Source organism: Phyllostomus hastatus, unplaced genomic scaffold, assembly GCF_019186645.2.
Source record: "Phyllostomus hastatus isolate PE091 unplaced genomic scaffold, TTU_PhHast_1.1 phas_scaffold_93, whole genome shotgun sequence".
In the NCBI taxonomy this organism is placed as follows: Eukaryota; Metazoa; Chordata; class Mammalia; order Chiroptera; family Phyllostomidae; genus Phyllostomus; species Phyllostomus hastatus.
In genome coordinates, this window is record NW_025334042.1 from 30,252,531 (window position 1) to 30,275,172 (window position 22,642).

At 36.8% G+C, this 22,642-nt stretch overlaps 1 protein-coding gene across 1 annotated transcript in view; it reads left to right on the forward strand.

Moving 5' to 3' along the window:
• Positions 1-22,642, forward strand: part of CPNE8 (copine 8) — a 177,034-nt gene that overhangs the window by 19,460 nt on the left and 134,932 nt on the right. The window contains exons 2-3 of the mRNA XM_045829970.1: positions 2,868-2,908; positions 6,926-6,972. Of these exons, the coding sequence (XP_045685926.1) occupies positions 2,868-2,908; positions 6,926-6,972 (88 nt within the window). The remainder of the gene's footprint in view (positions 1-2,867; positions 2,909-6,925; positions 6,973-22,642) is intronic.

The window sequence follows — 22,642 nt, forward strand, 5'->3', positions numbered from 1 at the left end:
TTTAGTTTAGCTCATGCATCACATTTACCTTAATAGATCATGTTATTATGCTCGTTTTGCATAAGAATTAGGAGTTTTAATTTTCCACTAACAAAGTATCATTATATATACATATAACAGAAAAGGAAACTTGAGCTAGATACCTGTTTGGATTATATTGATTATGTAGACATTCCTATAAATTGTTTTATTCTAATATTTTTTAAATGGTTGAAATATAAGTTAACCATTGTACCTATTTTTTAAAAATTAGTTGTGGCTGAATAAATTTGAGTTTGTTTTTAGGTTATCATTCCTTTTTCCTATGATAAACTGTTATTTTATACACCATCCAATATTGCTGTTTATTTATTCTGTGAGTTTGTCTTCCTAGTAAAATTTATGTTTCTTGAAATAAGAAACCATGTCTTTAATATTTATTTTACCTTCACAAATGCTTAGTTAGATCTCAGGCCTAGAATATTTGCTTGAAAAATACTTTCAGAATTGCCCTGAAATTTAAAGAGAATTGCTACTTTCCAGGTAGAGGAAGACAAACCTGAGATGTTATTTTAAGGGCTAACTGGCTGCTCAGTATGAGTCTTGGAATACCAAATGAGAATAAAAACTAGAATCACCAAGAAAACTGTAATATTCATTGTTGGCCACTTAGCACAGTTCTGTGCCAATAATTACATGAGAAACTATTCTAAAATCCAAAGGTGACTTGAGCATAAAATCAGAGGGGGCAGGGTTGTTGGATGAGCTAGCTGACTGTTGCCATGAAGGGAGGATGGATTGATGCATCAGTTTCTGTCATGAGGGACTAACATCAATGAGTGTTGAAGAGAAACTTGGGTACCAGGGAAGTCTTTCTCCTTGGTGGTCCTGGAAAGATGTTACTAAATTCTTGCTTATCTACTTCTGTTTCAGGCTTTTGACTAGACATTAGATAACATTTAGATAACATCTTATTACCTTCATATGACCAAAGTATAAATGAAATTTATCATCAGACAGCAATGGGAAAGCTAAATTGTAAATTTCAAGGACTAAATTATGAAGAATTGATAGACTTTTCTCATCATATAAAAGATCTAAGATTTTTTGTTTCTTCGATTTTGACTTTACCATGAATCTTATGTGTCATGAATCATAAAGGCCAGAAGAAACAATGTTACCAGTAAAGTTTTTGATTAAGAATATTTACCTTTGTGTTGATAGAAATTCATTATTTTATATTTGTGGTTAAAATGAATTTTTAAAAAATATGTGTATAAGATGGTTTTTGAGTCCCAACCACGCTGCCATTTTTTCCACTGTCATCTCTCCTTGGTATTTATGAAATGTGAAAGAAAGTTGAAACATATTTTTTAGGGACACTTAATGAGCAAAAGCTGGAGACACAGGAAGGGCTGGAGAATTCTTCATAAGTGGAGAACTACTTTTTGTAGTATGTATCACAGTAATTTCTCAAATGAAAATGTCTTAATTTTACTGCTTACCAACCATTGCTGCAGTCATGGTATCTGCTTAGGGGACAGAAAGGTTATTTTAATTTGATTTCTGACTAGTGTCTTTGAATCTGATTTAATTCCAAATATAAATATGTCTGACATAATTTTCCCTCTTTCTAGAATCTTTCAAGACATAATCTCATTATTTTGGTATGTGCTGCATTGTTCTGTTACTATTTTTTTCTAAATATTCTTAGTGTACAGTGATTTAATGGAAGTGGTAATTTTGAGAATCTGAAATAAGACAAGATAATCAGATTGATGTGAAAACAGAAGGCCTTTCAAATACCAAGGGCAGTAAGATAAATGCACACAAGTAGTAGTCTTGGTGGAGGAATAAGACAGTTTAATGATGGGATTCTTATAAGTATAAAATATAGAAATATAATTTAGCTATTATAAATTATTACCAATTAATGGAGGAAGAACATAGGGCACAAATTTAACTTTTAGAAGCTTAAGTAATCAGTTTGGACAGCCAAGTTTTCCAGAAAAGGTTATAGCTTCCAATGATCACTATTTAGAATAAATTAGTTTTAGATAAATATTTTAATAATAATTGATTGCCTTATTAATCAGAGCATAATGAACTTAACTTTTATATTACTCAGGGTTATTATGAGCATAAATATAGGGTTACATGCTATCACTGAGTTAAAGAGTATAGTCCAATACCAGTGAAATCCAGACCTTCCCATTTTCTGATTTTCCATTTTTACTCTGTGGTAGAGGTGGAAATATCTGTAAAAAAGAATAAGTAGGTGCTAAAATGGCCTTGTCTGCCTCTTTAATCTCTTCCTCTACTGGGAAGAATCTTCAAGCAAGATCTGTACACTCACCTTAAATTCCCACACCATGTAGCAAACATAAAGCTCTTCAGGGTTGATGTCATGCAAATGTTCATAGATGGTGCTTCACTGTTGCTTTCTAATTGTATGGGCTCATGTGATCATGTGCTGTGAATACCAAACAATTCTGCATTAGTAACAACTCACAGTTCAATTCAGGAAACAGTTTTGAGCATCTATGTACTCATTAATGAAGGAATAAAAGGAAACCTAAAACAGTTAATTCTCTCAAGGCAATTTTTGATCTTAGCATATGGAAAGTCTTGTCTGCTAACTGCAGTGCAAGGCTGAAAAAATAGACACCCCTGGCTTCCCAAATTCCAGTGATGATTTTTGAATAAATACAGGCAGATCTGTGGTGAGTTTTTATTTGGCTCAGTGTGTGTGTTTGTGTGTGTGTGTATGTACATATATATATGTAATACATATATACTGTATAAAGTATATACACATTTGTACACATATATATTTATATGAATATTTTGGCCTTACATTCATCTAACATTTTTGTTTTATTCAACAGAAATCTTCTCGACAGAGACACATTTTCTAAATCTGATCCAAGTAAGTATGTTTACTTGCTTTTTTTTTGTAGAAATATCACATTTTTAAAAAGATTTATTTATTTTTAGAGAGGGAAGAAAGGAGGATAGGGAGAGAGAGAGAGAAACATCACTGTGCGGTTGCTGGGAGTCATGGCTTGTAACCCAGGCATGCACCCTGACTGCGAATCGAACCTGCGACACTTTGGTTCGCAGCCTGCGCTCAATCCACTGAGCTATGCCAGACAGGTGTTTACTTGTTTTTGAAAGTCCACTTATTTTACTTTCTGATTTTGCAAAAAATGTATGAAACTCATAGTTATTGTTTAAATATTTGCTTTTTAAAAAAGATTTTATTTATTTATTTTTAGAGAGGGAAGGGAAGGAGAAAGAGAGAGAGAGAGAAACATCAATGTGTGGTTGCTGGGGGCCATGGCCTGCAACCTAGGCATGTGCCCCGACTGGGAATCGAACCTGTGATGTCTGGTTTGAAGCCCGCGCTGAATCCACTGAGCTATGTCAGCCAGGGCTAAATATTTGTTTTAAAGCCTAAAAAGAAAGAAGGGGAATGGTCTCAAGCTCTGCATGCTCATCTCTCTGAGCAGTACTCTGCCTGCAGAGGAAGTTGCTTACTATTTTGAGAATGTGTTGAAAGTGGGGATGACCCCAGTGTAGGACAACTCACCTTTGAAATTGCAGCCTCATAGTATGGCCATATGGTACAAATTATATTTGAAAAACAATCATAATGGGCCATGATTTTAAGTGATTTAGTCATAGAGTAATGCTTTTCCTTTTTTTTTTTGTAAATGAAAGCTGTGTATAAGGCATATACAACTACATGAAATATATAAAATGTTCTTGTATAAGCTGAATTTCTGGCTAATTAGAGATTTTGAAAATTAGAGATAACTTCTAAAATAATAAAGACAGTTTGAATTAGAAAACAGCAGAATTAATGTATAAATCAGTCAGTGTTTACAAATCTTGTAGCATTTAATAGCTGATACCCGACAGCTCTTTCTCTCTAAAAATATGTGAAAAAAATGTGGTTTAATTACAGGGGAAAGGTTTTGTCAGATGTTAAAATTCTTGAGGCAGTCATGAGGAAATGACATTATAATTTGTGGGCATTAAACTTTCCTGGGGCTCATTTGGCAAGTGGATGGGATTTGTAATTCCTTAATCTTTACCCCAAACCCTTTATCTCCCATTTGCACCTTTCCTTTATGGTTGACAGGATTTCCTACCTGTTTACAAATATAGGTATACCTTGAAGATATTGTGGTTTTAGTTTCAGACCACCCCAATAAAACAAATATTGCAATATAAAGTGTCTCGTGGATTTTTAGGTTTCCCAATACATATAAAAGTCATGTTCACACCATAGGGTAATCTATGAAGTATGTAATAACATTATGTCTAAAAAATGTAAACACCTTAATTAAAAAATGCTATTGCTAATGAATGCTAGTCATCATCTGAGCTTTCAGTGAGTAGTAACCTTTTTGCTGGTGCAGGGTCTTGCCTTGAAGTTGGTGGCTGCTGACTGATCAGGGTGGTGGTTGCTGAAGGTTGGGGTGGCTGTGGAATTTCTTAAAATAAGACAACAATGAAGTTTACTGCATCAATTGACTCTTCTTTTCATGAACAATTTCTCCATAGCATGCAATGCTGTTTGATAGCATTTTACCTACAGTAGAACTTCTTTCAAATTGGAGTCAGTTCTTTCAAACCCTGCTGCTGCTTCATCAACTAAGTTTATGTAATGTTCCAAATCCTTTGTCATTTCACCAGTTTTCACAGCATCTTCTCTAGGGGTAGATTCCATCTCAGGAAACCACTTTCTTTTCTCATCCGTAAGAAGCAACTCCTCATCTGTTAAAATTTCATGATGAGATTACAGCAATTCAGTCACATCCTCAGGCGCCACTTCTATTCTGGTTCTTTTGCTATTCCCACCACATTTGCAGTTACTTCCTCCACTGAAGTGACGAACTCCTCAAAATACATCCATGAAGATTGGAGTCAACTTCTTCCAAACTCCTGTTAATGTTGATATTTTGACTTTGTCTCATGAATCACAAATGTCCGTTATGTTATCTAGAATGGCGGATCCTTTTCAGAAGGATTTCCATTCACTTTGGCCCGATCCACCAGAGGAATCACTATCTACAGCAGCCTTACGGAATCTATTGCTTAAATAATAAGACCTAAAAATCAAAATTACTCCTCGATCCATGGGCTGCAGAATGGATGTTGTGTTAGCAGGCATGGAAACAATGTTAATCTCACGTACATTTCCAGTGCAGCTCTTGGGTGACCAGGTGCCATTGTCCATGAACGGTAATATTTTGAAAGGAATCTTTTTTTTTCCTTGAGTAGTAGGTCTCAACAGTGGGTTTGAAATATTCAGCAAATCACATTGTAAACAGATCAGGCTTTGTTGTTCCATTTATAGAGCACGGGCAAATTAGATCTAACATAACTCTTAAGGGCCCTAGGATTTTGGGAATGGTGAATGAGCACTGGCTTCACCTTGAAATCACCAGCTGCTTTAGCCCCTAACAGGAGAGCCAGCCTGTCCTTCGAAGCTTTGAAGCCAGGTGTTGCCTTCTCCTCTCTAGTTGGGAAAGTTCTAGACAGCATCTTCTTCCAAAATAAGGTTGTTTAGTGTCAACGTCTTCATTGATTATCTTAAGTAGATCTTCTAGATATCCTGCTTCAGCTTCTAAATCAGTACTTGCTGCTTCACCTCGCACTTACACGTTATGGATTTGGCTTCTCTCCTTAAACTTCATGAACCCACTACTGCTGGCTTCAGACCTTTCTTCTATAGCTTCCACACCTCTCTCAGCCTTTTCGGGAACTGAAGAGAGTCAGGAACTTGCTCTGGATTAGGCTTTAGCTTAAAGGAATGGTGTGGCTGGTTTCATCTGTCCAGACCACTAAAACTTTATACCAACAATAAAAGGTTGTTTTGCTTACTTATCATTTGTGTGTTCTCTGGAATAACACTTGTAATTTCCTTTAAGGACTTTCCTCTGCATTTACAACTTGGCTGAATGGCATGAGAGGCTTAGTTTTTGGCCTGTCTTAGCCTTGGACATGCCTTCACGACTAAGCTTAATCATTTCTAGCTTTTGATTTAAAGTGAGAGATGTACATCTCTCCCTCTTACTTAGGGGCCTCTGTATGGTTATTAATTGGCCCAATTTCAAGATTATTGTGTCTCAGGGAAGTTGGAGGCCCAAGGAGAGGCAGAAAGACCAGGAAATGGTCAGTGGAGCCATCAGAACACACTCAATATTTATCAGTTAAGTTCCTCATCTTATATTGGCACCCCCAAAACAACTGCAACAGTACTGCCAAAGATCACTGATCACAGCTCACCAAAACAAATCTAATAATAATGAAAATGTTTGAAAGAAATATTGAGAGAATCACGGAAATGTCACCCAGAGACACAAGTGAGCAAATGCTGTTGGAGAAATGGTGCCAGTAGACTTAACATTGGGTTGTCACAAACCTTTTATTTGTAAAAAACGCAACATCTGCAGAGTACAATAAGATGAGGTATGCCTGCATTGAGGGGGGGAGTTGAAAAAATTAAATACAGTGTATTGTTTGCTCTGGGTTGTCCTTTCTGTGATGGCTATCAGCATAGTAGGTATTTAGGAAAAACTTCCGACTTAGGCCTAGTAACACACTGAAATATATCAAACTGTGAAACTGCAGTTTTAAAATTTGTCTACATCTGTAGTATAATGTAGAAGACATTAGTGAGTTATTGTTATCTTTTTTATGAACCAAGCTTTTTGTATAATTAAGTTCTAGAAATGTGACATAGTTTTTTGTTTGTCTGTTTGTTTCTTTACAAAAAATTTCAGTCACTTATTGATTTACTAGCAATTTCTTGCAAGAGTAGGGCTGGGAATGAGGAATTATTTCTGATGTTTTAGATGATTGAAAAATAAATTATTAGATTCATATTTGATGTTTATAAATGACACTTATATATATTTTTCATCTTTTGTAGTCTGTGTCTTATATGTACAAGGAATTGGAAATAAAGAATGGAGAGAGGTAAGAATTAAACATTTTTTAACAATCACTGTGCTGGTAGATATGGTATGAGTTACAATTTGATGAAAGTGATTCTTTCCTGTTTTTAGTTATTTTAAGCCTTTCTGTACCCAAAGATTGAATTTCTTCTTTATTTTGTGAAAGCAACCTTTGTGTTTTATTTTTAATAATACTGAATATTTGGCTGATTTATGACTTTCCTGTGGAATATTCTAGCCCTGAAACTTGTATTTTCCTCAGTCCAAAGTAAATTGGATGTGTTGCAGTTCTTATATAACCGGTCTGTGGACTTAGTGAGACTGAAGTCTGTCTCCCTTTTAGAGGTCAGCTGCAGATTTTCATAAACTATCACTTTAAAAGGCTTGAAGTATGTGTGTGATATCAACTATCACCTGCTTTTTGGCATTTAATAACATATTATTTGAAAATAAAGTAGAAACTCAGTTTCCTGATGCAATTATGCTTTAGTAGAGCCAAAGCAAGGAGGCAGAATTTCTATTTTAGTTAATTCATTTTCTGGTGTATGTCAAACAGAAGCATGAATGCTAGAGGGGCAAGGAACAGATTTTAATGAAAGGCCTTTCCATCTGCTTATAGTCGCTGGTTACCTCAGGAATTTAGTGCATTGCTTTAATGAGGTTACAATTTCTGGTGCGCTATCCCTAGTGAGGTTCATGCTATTTATTGCCACAGATTGCTTTGCAGCCAGCCATTTTATAATATGTGCCTCAATCATGAGATAGAGGGTAAGAATAGATCATTGTAATTTATTCTGAAAACTGAAAGGATAAACCAGTTCAAAAAGTGTCTGTGCTGATAATGGGTAGGTGGGATGCTGAGACCACTTTCTGTTATCTAATTGCTTTCCCACGTTTCTGTATTATTATTTGATGTTTATGTGACACTCCACATATCCCAGTGTGAACCCACCAGGCCTGCTTATTCTCCACTCCAAAGGTAGCTGATAACATCACCAGCCAAAATATCAAACTGCAGTTTTTTACAGCCATCTTTGACTTTCTTTCCCATACCTTCCTCATTTAGTCAGTTATCCAGTGTTATGAATTCTTTTTCATAAAAAATATCTCAGATAAGCCACCTCCTCTATTCAGACCCGTGTTGTCTTTTGTCTTCCTGTGAGCCTATGTCCCCTAATCATTTCCTTGACTATTTTCCAAAAAATATGCTTTCTTTTGTTATTCACTCTACAGTTCCCTTTCTCAAAGGCCTGGGACCATGCAGTGGATCTGCTGAATGACCACAGGTCAGGCTAGATAAGGCTGAGCATTTACCAGTGGTGTTTAGAAAATAACATTACTTGAGGGACCAACTAAGGAACTGAGATAAGAATCCATAGGTCCAAGAACAGGCATCTTGACCCAGGTGGCTCCCTAATGATGAGGCTTTCCTGCTGCCTAAGCAATGAGATACAAATTTCTTACTTACTTTATGAGGCCTTTTGTAATAATAATAATGACTAATGTTCTAAGACTTTTTTATATATGTATATATATATATAGACTAATTCAATTTGCACAACAACCCTAAGAGGTAGATATTGTTGTAATCCTTATTTTATACATGAGGAAACTGAAGCTTAAGTGACTTGACGAAAGTTACCCAATTGTAAAAAACAGAGTAGAGTTTTCGACCCAGGCCAGCTGGCTCCAGAACCTCTGCTATTAGGCCACCTTGCCTTGCAGAACCCTTCTCTGACCCCAACCTTTACTTTTTGGTTTTATTAATGGAAAGACATTCGGTAAATTGATCTTTGGAGCTCTCTACTAGTTTTTAGAAACTTGACTCTAAAGGAAAGACAGCAGGGGAGGGGGACCTACTATTTAAGAAAAATGGCATAATTTAAAAATGAAAACAAAACAATAATTTACATGTTTGTTTTTTTCTTTGAAGGGATAGGAATTATTAGTAAGAGGAAATAATACTCAGAGGGGGTATGGAAATAAAGTAGAAGTTGAGAAGGTGATGAGAAATAGGACCCAGAATCATACAGAGTGGGTAGAAGCAGATGGACAATATGGGGAGATAGAGACAATCTCAATAGACTGAATTTCAAAAGAATGAAAAATGTTAAGACTTAAAAATTCTTTAGAAAAATAGAAAGGATGTGCCAGATACAAGAGTCAAGCATTTTGTAGCTAAAATCTCTTGCATTTAGCAGCTTATCAAACATGTTGGAGCCAGACCCAAGATGGCAGAGTAGGTGGAAGCTATCCTAACCTCCTCCCAGGACCAAACTGGATTTACAAATAAATTAAGGAAAAATCATCCTGAATAACCAACTGAACACTAGCTGGAGAAAAGCCTTATAACCAAGGACATATGGAAGAATCCACTTCACCACAATGAGAATCCCACTTACCCTGGGCTGCAACAGAGGGAGGGCAGAGTGACCTACAGATGTGTGAGGAGAGTCAGGGACTGGTGACTCTGGGGAGAGAACTGAAGGAACAGCCACCAGGGTTCCTGTGCTGAGTCATTCCCCACACTGCAGAACTCATCTTTCTCAGGCAGAGCACACCCCTCCAGCTGGCATCAGCCTGAGGGGAAGCAATAGCCCCACCTGCAGGAATCCCTCTTGCCCCACACTGGAGTTTAAGCCGGGCTGCTGAGTACAGTTGGAGGCTATTTCAGTCATTAAGCCTAACAGCAAAGGAGTATCTCTTGGACCTCTGAAACTTTAGCTGACCCTCCCCCAAGCCTGGTGTTGGTAAAACCTGGCCTGGGTGCATAGCCTGGTTCTTTCTGCACTCAACCAGGCCCAGCAGAGGAAGCTACAAGCTGTGGATCGCTGATAACTCCAAAGAGGTTGCCCAGGGCCAGACACAGGCAATGTCTGACATAAGCCTGCACCACAATCTTTGCAGATCTACCTAATATATATATAAACAAATACAAAGAAGCAGCCAAAATGGGAAGACAAAGAAATAGGCCCCAAGTGAAACACAAGAGAATACACCAGAAGAACTAAATGAAATGGAGGCAAGCAATTTATCAGATACAGAGTTTAGAGTAATGATTATAAGGATACTCAACAGCATGAAAAAAGACATAGAAACCATAAAAAAAAGACCAGTCAGAAATAAAGAATGCAATATCTGAAATTAAATAATACACTGGAAGAAATAAACAGTAGGTTAGATGAAGCAGAGAATCGAATCAGTGATTTGGAAGGCAAGGTTGGAAAAGACACCCAAGCAGAGCAGTAAAAAGAAAAAATATAATTTAAAAACATGAGCAGAGCTTAAAAACCCTTTGGGACAATGCGAAGCACAACATCTGCGTCATGGGGACACCAGAAGAAGAGAGTGAGCTTAGGATCGAGAACCTGTTTGAGGAAATAATGACTGAAAACTTCCCTAATCTGGTAAAGGACATAGACATCCAAGTCCAGGCATCACAGAGAGTCCCAAACAAGATGGACCCAAAGAGGCCCACACTGAGACACATCATAGTTAAAATGAACACACTGGTTAAAGGACAAGGGGTGAAAAAATGAAATACACTATGTATATTATTAAATCTCCTCAAAGCATTTTAGAAAGACAGTTTCCGTATTTTGAGAGCCAGTGTGATATACTGATTAAGGGGTTGCACTTGACTTCTCAGAGTCTCTGTTTCCCCTTCTGTCACGTGGGGAATGGTGATAATGGCTCTAACTCATGCGGTGGTTGTGAGGATGAAATGTGAACCACTGATAAGGATTATGTGTCTGGCACATAGTAAGAACTATATGATTATGGATACATTGGGATTCTAAGGGATCAAAAAACTCTTATAAGCATAACAAAACTAATAGGTGACAGCTATGTAAATTCCTGCACTATAAAATTCTGTAAAACTCATTGCTGAAGCCGAGCAATTGATGGGAAAATGACCTAAGGGATTTACTTGGCCTCAAACCTAATATGAAGCTGTGGTGTTACACAGCTGCTAAAAAGCTAATGCAATCTGAGGATTCATTGATGGATGTGCAGTGCTTACATCAAGGAAGATAATGCTGTTATGTTGAGCTCTATGAAATTGTCATTTTTGTAGGTCAGAAATGGTTGCATTGGTAATTTCATGTGATTCAATTGAACACTATTGTATTCTGCCTTGGTGGGAGCCAATGTAGACTGTTATTTTTCAGTTCTATATTTGAGACCTTTGAAATGCCAAGTATGTATTTAAGGAGGACTGTCATCTTGAAGAAGTGTGGAAGCCATGCCATTTCAATGAAGTAATGTTTAACCTAGAAAATGCAGACTGGGAATAGTCATAACTGTCCTCAAATTCTTGAAGTATTTCCACTAAGAAATTGGGGTATACTTATTTGGCATTGAAACAACAAAAAAAGGGAAACAAAATATTTGGTCCAAAGGATTGAGGGACAAAGAGGCCTTATGTGGTCCACTGTGAGGAAGACATTTGTGACATTTGGAGCGTCGCAAAGAACGGGTTTTTTAGAACTGTGTCCTGCGACTCCCGAGGTCGTCCTGTATTCACACGGGCGTTAGACTGGTTCATCAGGTAAGGAGTTGCATTTGATTAGCTGCGATTTCCTTGTGAATCTGTGATTTTATGGTGGTGTAGAGTCAAAAAGAGTTTTCTACTCTTTGTTTCGGTTCACTCAAGTATCTCTTAAGTATTGAACATTACTTTATAAGATAATAGCAAAACCAGGATAATAATGTGGGGGAGAAAGAAACTTTCCTCTGGCTTTCTAGGTGCTTTGAGTTGGTCTAAGAATCAAATAGACATGAAGCAGATTAATACAAGAAAATGTCCATATTTAGTTACATAGGTACTCGTGGGAATCCCACATATACGAGAGAGTTAAAGACAACAACGTACATGAGATGTTCAGAGACAGAAAGGGGAAATGAAGCGAATGTGACATTCCAAGTTAAGGATGGGGCACCTTGGGGCTTCAGAGAGGAGGGAGGGTATTGCAGGCTGATAAGAAGCACACACGTTCAGTAATTAAAGTTTTTTTCTGCCCTATAGGCAGGTCATAAAAAGTTATTTCTGGTGCTCGTTCTTATAATGGGCAGGGGCCCATACTGAAATTCTTTAGGGCAGTGGTAAAAGTTTCTCATAAGCCTATGTGGCCTCAGTTGCCTTCAGCTCCAAATAATTCACATGCCTGAGTGCCTCACCTCGTGGAAGTGGGGTTGGAAGTCCTTTAGGGATTACTTTCAGGATATTTGGGATCAAACAAGTAAAACAGTATCATACATGATGAATAATTTTAGGTATAGCTCCCCACTTATCAATTTAACCTATATTTATCTGGTGACTAGCATGTAGCTGTAGTGGTGGGTAAAATTTTAAAATAGACAATATATCTACCTCAAGGAGCATGCAGTGTAGTTGAAAAATTTTCCAGGACCTTCATTATGTTTATACAATCAAGGTAAGGATTTAGGTAGGGACACTAGGTCAATAATATGGTGGTGGTGTTTGCGTTTGAATTTAGATATATTCTTGAAAACTGTGTAGTGAGTAGCCACATGATTTAATGTTCTGGAATGAAGTACTTTTAGGTTGTAAGCAGGAATAAAAAATAAAAAGCAGTTAAAATATGTTGAAATAAGTGCTCCAAATAAAATGATCAAAAAATTATTTAAATTTATTCTATAGATAAAATCTGCAATTTAAAAATTAAGTCTGACACTATTAGAATTATCTGCATATCTTCCAAAATTCTATCCAGTAATGATTGTGAATTATCAAAAGCTCTCAAAGTAATGAGATCTTTTAAAACTAAAATTATATTTTAGTGCATAATAATTTTGGAGCTAGAAATGATACTTAAGTGCCATGAATTATGAAAATATGAAAACCTTTTAGTGGCAAGTGGAAATAGCAAAGTAACATACCTAGGGATGTGCACTTGACTTTGAGAGGTTCTGAAAATATTGCAATTAACTACTTGAATTAGATTTTACTTATCCATTGGTAATCTATTTTGTGAATTATTTTTAAACATTTAAAATTTCCTAAGCCAGTTTGTGATGAAAGAGGGCAAGCGGAAGCCATTTATAAGCCACAGTGATTGTAGTTTGGAGGCAAATCTACTGCCATGTGCTGGGTTATTAGTTTGCCACTGTCTTTGCTCCTGTACCATTCCATTGGCATTGAACTATTTTGACCTTTATTCATCTCCATACTGAATAATCTATGTATAGTAGATAAACGCACACATATTCAGAAAGCACAGAAGATTCTTCATGGCTCAGGTGAAATGTTACTTTACCTGCTAGTCTTTCCTGACCTTCGTAACTTAGAACTTCCTTCTTGTACCTTTGAAATTCTGTAACTTCTATGTATTTCTTCTGTTCCTTGTTACCTTTTGCTTTATATCATTCAACAGACATCAAGGACTTCTTTGTGAACTTATTTTGTTGTATGTCTTAGCTTCACTTCTTAACTCAGTGCTTCTTAAAGTTCAAGCTCCTGCACTTAGGATAGCCATTAGGATAGGGCTTTATTTTTAGAAGGCACTCCATTAATATTTGTTGAAGGGATAAATTTGAGGATACCCTCAGACATGGACACATATTTTTCATGCTTTCAGAATTCATGAGTTGGAAGAATGCCTTCAGGTCGTTTGGTAAAAGGTCACATTTTTCATGTGACGACATTTATGTGGTATGCTAATAAGTTCTGAGAACCTACTGCTCGTTATGCTGCCTTTTGCCTTTAACAACATATTTGGGAGTTTGCATTATAGCATCTGTTGTGACATGCTATTTATGTCTTACAGCTTAGGGGGCATTCATTTCATTTCCTCCTTTTTGTTCCATGGAAACGTTACAGTGAACCATCTCCAGTTATTGATACAGGAAAAAGGAAGCTCCCCACGGTCTTTAGGCAACACTGTTGCCAAACCGTTGAGGGTCCTGCAGGGCTATTGACACTGTCTTCACTGTTGCAGAGCAAGTGACTATTTTTGTTTGGTGGATTTTCTTCCCTCTTTTTTTAAAAAAAATGATTTTAATTACAATACATGGATGTGCATTTGCTCTGTACAGATTTTATTTCTGTAGTGGACATTTGAAGGATTCTTACTATACGTATTATGGTTTCTCCACTGTAACTGGTTGAGGGGATTGTAACAGAGGTCATTTGATGCTTTCTTACGAGAACAGTTGTGCAGCGTGTGGACGGAAGAACTTCATAAAACCGATATATTCTATAGAATGTTAATCAGTCATAAGGCATTATTATGTTAGCAAAAATACGTTGTGTGTCCCTAAGAAAAATACTGTGTACACTTATTTGGATTTTTATTGTCAGTCACACAAATTTTAGAAAGAGAAACATAGATTGGTCTTGAAATTGTTTTGTTTAGAAAAGGACATAAAATAGTTTTACAAATACTCCTGATCACAAATAATTAGAAGCTGTGGCTTAATAGAGGACTCATGGGCATGGACAGTGGGTGGGGATTGACTGTGGGAGTGGGGAGGCGGGGTAGAGGTGAGCAATAGGGAAAAAGGGGGGGCAACTATAACTGAACAATGATAAATTTAAGAAAATAATAAAAACAAACAAACAAATAAAAAGAAGCTGTGAGTTAAAGTATATTGCCCATAGTTTATAAGGCTAAGTTGAAGGCTATTAGCTGTATCAATATGCTGAGATTTCCTGGCTTTGCTTTTCTCTCTTTTCACTTTTTTTTTAAATAAATCTTTTTTTTTAAGATTTTTATTTATTTATTTTTAGAGAGGGAAGGGAGGGAGAGAGAAAGAGAGAGAGAGAGAGAGAGAGAAAGAGAGAAACATCAATGTGCGGTTGTTGGGGGTCATGGCCTGCAACCTAGGCATGTACCCTGACTGGGAATCGAACCAGCCCACGCTCAATCCACTGAGCTACGCCAACCGGGTCTTTTCACTTTTTAAAAAATTAAATTTATTGGGGTGACATTGGTTAATGAGACCATATAAGCTTCACATGTACATTTCTATGATACATGATCTGTATGTTGCATTGTTTCTTCTTCATTTTCATCTGAACTCGTTTCTTCATTACTAGTTGGTCCAAGCAGAAGTTGTATAACACTAACTTACTTCCCTTCTCTCCAGCATTGGGCCCATCAACTCTGTGCCGCCTTTGCATCCTGCACTAATACAGAACAATACATTTTTGTATTTTACCTATCTTTTGTGGTTCTCAGCAGGAGTGTTGGTCTGTTAAAAGTAACCCCATTAGGGCTGGAGGCAAAAGTTCTTATGTATGATAATAATTGCTGAAAATTGAATAGGATAAATTAGAGATAACTTGAGGTTTTGGTTGATTTTATATTTCTCCACAGTGGGTTTACTTTCACTTCTGGGGAGGCAGCTAAACTATGAAAAATTCAACTTATTTCAGTTAAAGTTTTGACTGACTTGAAGCTGAGCTTCATTCCTCTGGAGAAATGCTTTTGTTGTTGTTGTTAATGTGATCTTTCTTTTTTTTATTGTTGTTCAATTACAGATGTGCCAATTTTTTCCCTGTTGCTCTCCCCTGTCCCGTGAACCCTCCTTCCTCAGTCGGTCCTCTCCCTGTTGTCCATTACCATGGGTTCCTTATACGGGTTCCTTGACTAGACCCTTGTCCTTCTTTTCCCGTTATCCCTTTGCCCCCTCCCCTCTGGTCACTGTCAGTTTGTTCCTTATTTCCATGTCATTGGTTTTATTTTGTTGTTTGTTTGTTTTATTTATTAGGTTTCTCTTATAGGTAGATCATATGGTGTTTGTCTTTTGCCACCTGGCTTATTTCACTTAACGTAATACTCTCTTGTTCCATCCGTGCTGTCATGAAGGGTAGGAGTTCCTTCTTCCTTTCTGCTGTGTAGTATTCCATTATGGAAATGTACCACAGTTTTTTTGACCCACTCATTTACTAATGGGCACTTAGGCTGTTTCTAGCACTTGGCTATTATAAATAATGCTGCTATGAACATAGGTTCTTTTGAACTGGTGTTTCAGGATTCTTAGTGTATAATCCCAGCTGTGGGATCACTGCATCAAAAAGTAGTTCCATCTTTAGTATTTTAATTCCATACTGTTTTCCAAAGTGGCTGCACCAGTCTGCATTCCCACCAACGGTGCACTTTCCCTACATCCTTGTCAGCAGTTTTTGTTTGTTGATTTGTTTATGATGGCCATTCTGACCATTTGAGGTGGTATCTCATTGTGGTTTTCATTTACATTGCTCTGATGGCTAGTGATTTTGAATATTTTCTCTTATCTGTGTGCCCTCTATGTACTCCTTGGAGAAGTGTTTTTTCAGGTCCTTTGCCCATTTTTTAATTGGATTGTTTGTCTTCCAGGTGTTGAGTCATATGAGTTGTTTATATATTTTGGAGATCAAACCTTGTCTGAGGTATCATTGGCAGATATGTTTTCCCATATATTTGGTTCCCTTTTCATTTTGCTGACATTTTCTTTAGCCATGCTGAAGCTTTTTAATTTAATGTAGTCCCATTTGTTTATAGTTTCCTTTATGTCCCTTGCTCTAGGAGATATACAGATAAAGATATTGCTATGTGGGATATCTGACATATTACTACCTGTGTTCTCCTCTGGGAATCATATGGTGTAATGACTTACATTTAAGTCTTTTATCCATCTTGAGTTTATTTTGATGTATGGTGTAAGTTGGTGGTGTAGTTTCATTTTTTTGCATGGAGCTATCTAGATCTCCCTGCACCATCGTTGAAGGGGCTATTTTTACTCCACTTTATGCTTCTGCCCCTTTTGTCAAATACTGACCATAGAGACTTTTCTGATTGATTTATTCCTGTTCTTTGATATAGCCTTTTGGGGTCCTAACTTAAAGCCTTTGTTGCCTTATTTTTTAAATTCCATCTTTTAAAAAATTAAGTATATTGGCAAGTGGAAAGAAATTTACCCCCTTGGTGGACTTTTTAACCCTTCCTTGTCCTCCGCAGTTGGACTGGACTGTGGAGAACTCTGCTCAGTGCGGCTGCTGTCTTTTAGATGCAGGAACCTGCAGGCCCCTTTTTTCCCAGGTTTCGTTTCCACAACTTGCAATTTTGTATTAGCTCTCTGGCACCTCCAGAAAATTATTTCAACTTTTCTCGTTCTGAGGGAAAGAGTTGGTCTGAAACAGCCTAATTTACCATCGACAGAAATAAAAGTTTGTAAAATTATCAACAACAAAAAATTAAACTAAATAAAACTCATGAAAAATCTCAGATTCTTAAATTCTCAGTGCTAAAACTGCCTTCAGGTGTCTGCCTTATGAAATAATTTTAGGAAGGGGAGAAAGTATGTTTCAAAACCTTAAGAAAGGCAGTTCTAGAATTTAATAGTTACTTTAAAAATGTAGGAATTATTAATTTGGACAATTTTTAAGAAATTTATTATTTTTTTATTTATTTATTTTTAGGGAGGGAAGGGAGGGAGGGGGGAGAGGGAGAGAGAGAGAGAGAGAGAGAGAGAGAGAGAGAGAGAGAGAGAGAGAGAGAAACATCAATGTGCGGTTGCTGGGGGTTATGGCCTGCAACCCAGGAATGTACCCTGGCTGGGAATCGAACCTGGGACACTTTGGTTCCCAGCCCGCGCTCAATCCACTGAGCTACGCCAGCCAGGGAAGAAATTTATTAAAAGCTATTCTTGAGTATCTTAAATACATTATTGCCTACTTTTTAATGAATGGCAGTTGACAACATTTACTGTGCATTTGTGTGAAAACTGCTTTTAAGTATTCAAAAACATCAGGGTTGGTATGAATACATTTCAATAGAAATAAATAAATATTTATTCTAAATAAAATAGCGATTTAAAATAATTCAGCAATCTAATTTAAACAATTTAATTTAAAATAAAATAATCTGGCCGATTTATTTAAAAATATTTTGTCTTACATAAATTAAAAACTAACTAATCTGGGATAAAATCAACCCATAACCCCCAGTACAAACTTCATGGATAAGTTGAGACCACTTTATAATTTTTCCTTTTCAGATGGTAAAACACGTTACTAATCATAGGATTAATAGCAAGCACAGACATTGTGAACAGCAATTCCTTAAAATATTGTTATTTCTTAGAGTATGATTTAATATTAAAATGTTATAAATAAAGTTTTAACATTATATACTCTAATTTTAAAAATTGATGGAGTTTAGTCCTTTCCATATTTTATGTGTGACAATTATAATGACATCATCAAGGTGTGCTTTTTATTATGGTTTAATAATTTGGTTCATTTCTGAAAATAGAAGATCCTAGAAAGCAAAAGGAGGTCCCATATGTGAGCTATTCTGTCTTAACCAAGAATATTCGAAGGAGGTCACTTCTTGTTTTCTCTCCTGTGTGTGTGTACATAGCTATCTGTTTCCATAGCTACATCTCATTGATCTATAGCATAACATCCAGATAAAGCCTTCAGATTTTATACTTGTCTTATAATTGAGTTTATGGTTATTAATTTGTAAAAAGAAAAGGTCTTGGATAATGAGTTACACCACAACTAACCTGTTGCCCTTAAAAGGTGTGTGGATTCTCTGGTAATCCCAGGGTTTAGCTTCTAGGCACAGTGTGTGAGAATGTAGATCTGCAGTTTGGAGCTCGTGTGCGGGTACTTGTGCAGGCACTTCCACTTGGTACCTTTTATGCATGCGAAATATGTGTGGTCCTGAACTGAGGTTCTTTTTATTGAATTTATCTTAATACTATATCCACACTACTCAGTTTATCTAGTCTTTTAATCTGATCTGTGGAGACTGTCCTCTGTATCATCGCTACTAAGACTGAATTTTAATATAATAACCAAATTAAAGATGTATGCTGGTCCAAGTGATCTTTTTCCTCCATCATTTTTACTTCAGTTAAAAAATAAATATGATACTGGGTGGTTGCTCTGGACTTTCACAATATATTACACATTTCTGAACACTTTTCCTCTAAACAAGAGTTCATCCTCTTGGTGCCATAAATAGGTGAATGTTCGTTCCAGTCCCGCTCCTCTGAAGCAGTGTAACAATTAGCTGATTTAGAAATCAGGACTATTTCCCGTCCATCATTTTCTGCAAGATTTGTTCCTAAATAGGACAAGTGCATATTTATCCGATTAGCTTAAGGATAAAACAAAGAAAAACTTTCAAAGTCTTGATCGTGAATTGTTTTTTCTTTTTGCTTCAAGTTTTACAAGAAAACAGTGTTTTATGTTCTATCAAAAGGAACAGTTTAAACCTTTTTTTCAAATGACTGAAAACTTTTCCATTTGGTGAGCCAGAGTACATTTTTTCTAACATTTTTTCTAATTATGAGATGATGAAACTTAATACTGTGCAATTATGTAAAAGTGCTTGACTGTCCGCATTTAGATAAGGTCATTGTGCTGGAGATTATTATAATCAGGTTTGTAGGTACATCTGACAGTTCAGAATTGCTGATATTCAGAAAAAGACTTGTTAGGATACAAGTTACAGTTCTTTCAAATGTAGCTCCTTTTAGGTATATACCATTATGAATATTACTGTCTTTCCTCCAAATTTTTATCCCTTCTAATCTGCATAGCACTGTATGTAACTGTATATATTTTTTAGCAATTAGAACGTTTTATTTAGTAACATAAGGCATTAGCTAAGAGAAATTCTATTTCAAGTCAGAAAGATTAATCACTTTGTGGATAGCTAATATAATTCCAGCCTCTGGGAAAGAACCAACATATTTCCCATGAGCTGAACTAGTCATAATATATCTGTGGATTTCTAATTATTGCCAGTTTCTACCCTTCATGATAGAATGAATGAACATGAGTAATGCTTAAAAGTTTTATGTTTCTGACATGAAAAGTAAAACAACTCACTGTAAGAAGTTAAGAATACCTAGAAATACATAATTAAAAAAAACAGAAGATAATTTCTGTATTCTGATATACCTTCTCTGTTTATCTATGTGTATATATATGTGTGTGTATATATATTTTGATTAAAATTGATATACTATACATTGATATTTTTCCTCTGAACAATATACTGCAAATCTCCTTTAGTTCCAGGGGTGTCCAAACTTTGGCATCTCTGGGCCACACTGGAAGAAGAGTTGTCTTGGGCCACACATTAAAATACATTGTGACATGTAATCACAAATAAATTTCATAGTGTTTTAAGTAAATTTATGATTTTGTGTTGGGCCACATTCGTAGCCCTCCTGGACTGAACGTGGCCCACGGGCCATGGGTTGGACACCCCTGAACTATTTGTTCAGTTTCGTACAGGTGCAAGTCAAATAGATATACATGTCCTGTGCCTTCATGGAGCTCAACGGTCTGGTGAAGGAAATATAAAACAAGCAAATAAATTAAAGTATAATTCCAAAATATTAGTTTCATTAAGAAAAACACAGGTTTTCTATAAGGAGAGTAATTTTAGAGGTGGGGACCAACTTTAGTAGAGCCAGAATGCTGACGTTTAAGCAGAGGCTTAAAGGATGGGAAAAAATCAGCCATGCAAAGGTGGGGTTAAAGGCATTCTATGAAGAAGAAATACCAGGTCCAAAAGCCATAACATGGGAAGGATTTGGTGTGTAAAGGGACCTAAGGGAAGGCCAGCTGGCTGGGACAAAGAGAAAGGGGATATTGGCCCTCGATGAAGTTCAAAAGGCAGGTGGGCCCAAATCCTGTAGACGAAAGAAAAAAGATTTTATTCCAAGTACTTTGGGAAGCTATTAAAGACTTTTAGAATGATGAAATTGCATGACTGGGTTTACCTTTTTTAAAAGATTACTCTGGATGTTATATGAGGGTGAATTGGAAAGGGAAGAAGAAGAAGAAGGAGAGATAAGATTTACGAGGCCCTTGATTTGATCATGATAAAGATGGGAGCTTGAATTAAGCTAACAACAGAAACTATGGAGAGAAGTTTCAGAGCTGGAATTGACAATTTCTGAGTTTGTGATGAGCAGGAGTTGAGGAGGGTGACTCCCTTTATGGCCTATAAAATCAAGTAGATAGTGGCATCCTTTACCGACAGGGGTAGACATGGTCAGGAGTGGGTTTGGGGTGGTAGTTGTGGTATAAAATAAATGTTTAAGTTTAGACAGTAATTTAGAGGGGCCTGTAAGACAACCACATGTGTAAGGTAGGAAGACAGTTATATGCATAAATCTCTATTCAGGTGAATCTGAGCTGGTGATATGCATTTAGAAGTCATGGTCATGTAGATGGTATTTAGAGCCCCAGGAACAGATAAAATAACCTAATAGATGGGTGAAGATAGAGACATGAAGAGGGCCTAGAACTGTGCCTTGACAATGAGAGATTGCATGCCTGAGAATCTAAGCAGGGGGGAAAACAGGGAAGTGTGCTGTCAAAAAACAGAAAGGAAGTCTTCAGAAAGGAAAGAATGGGCAGCTGTGTCAAATGCTGCTGAGTGGGCTAGTGCAAGGTGGCCCGAAAAGTGACCACTGGAGATAGCAATGTGAAAGTTACCAGTGAGATCTCAAAAGCAATCAGGGCTATGTGTCAGAAGGCATACTGTAATAGATGTTCATAATTTATAGAAGATTATCTAAAATTTTAATGGCTACATATTAATCTTCACCTGAGATAGTGGAGTATACCCAGCTGCCTGTATTGCTGACAAGCGTCTGTTCCCTAAGAAACAGGCTTGTGAAGTCTTAATGGCTTAGTGGCCCTAGGGAATTGCTGGTTTGCAATTCAATGAGGTTTACCTTGGGGAACTGCACTTTATCTTCTTACCACTGAGTGTGAATTTGGGTTAAAATTTACCTCATGGATTTGGGTGCTGGGGAATATGAATACTGGCTGACTTTCTCTGTGAGAGTATTGTGCATTTGCCAGTTTGATGCTCTTTGCCCAGATCTGGAAACCACTTTACCCTCCAGTAGTAGAAAGGTGGGGAGAGCTCAGGCTCTCTCTGGACCCGACTTGTACTCCTTGACCCTTGGTACTGCTCTTTTGGGGCCTGTGAGCACTGTGGGCCTGTGGTTATTAGGTATATGCCCTTGTTCCTGTTCCCTTAAGATTGGAAACATGGATAAGCTCATGGTGGAATCTTTGCAGGACCCACCTGAATTAGAAGAGAGTCCTAGACAGAAGGTGGATTCTGTAGCTACAGTGACTGAGGTTGGGACCTTCCACTTCAATTCCCCCATCTATAAAATGGGACAAATGATACGTAATGTTTAGGGTTAAGATAAAGATTTAAAGTACTATGTGAAAAGTGCTTAGAATCAAGTAAGTACTCAATAAAGAGTGTCTGTTATTACTATTGTCGTTCAAAATAAATTCTCAGTATTTTGAAAATGTTCAGTTAGTTACATTGGTTATGGTGTGTCTGTATGAACCTGTGCATGATATTTAGCATTGTCCAATGCATAAGCTCTGCACACTAGTTCTTTTTGGGATGATTAGCAATAGCCATAGTAGATTCTTTGTCATCAGTATTTTGTAGCATAGTTTTATTACCAAAATTTATGTAAGCTCATGACCTTCACTTTTTAATGGATTAGCACAGTCCTTTTATTTCTATTAAAAGGATAGCTTTTCCTTGAACTTTAATAACAGTTGGTTCTCTGATAAGATAGCATGCACAATGCTGTACAGAACTGAAGGTTAAAATTCTCTCATTAGAATTCCATGGCAGTAGGAGGGGAAGATGTGAGCCTAATACAAAAAAGAGACG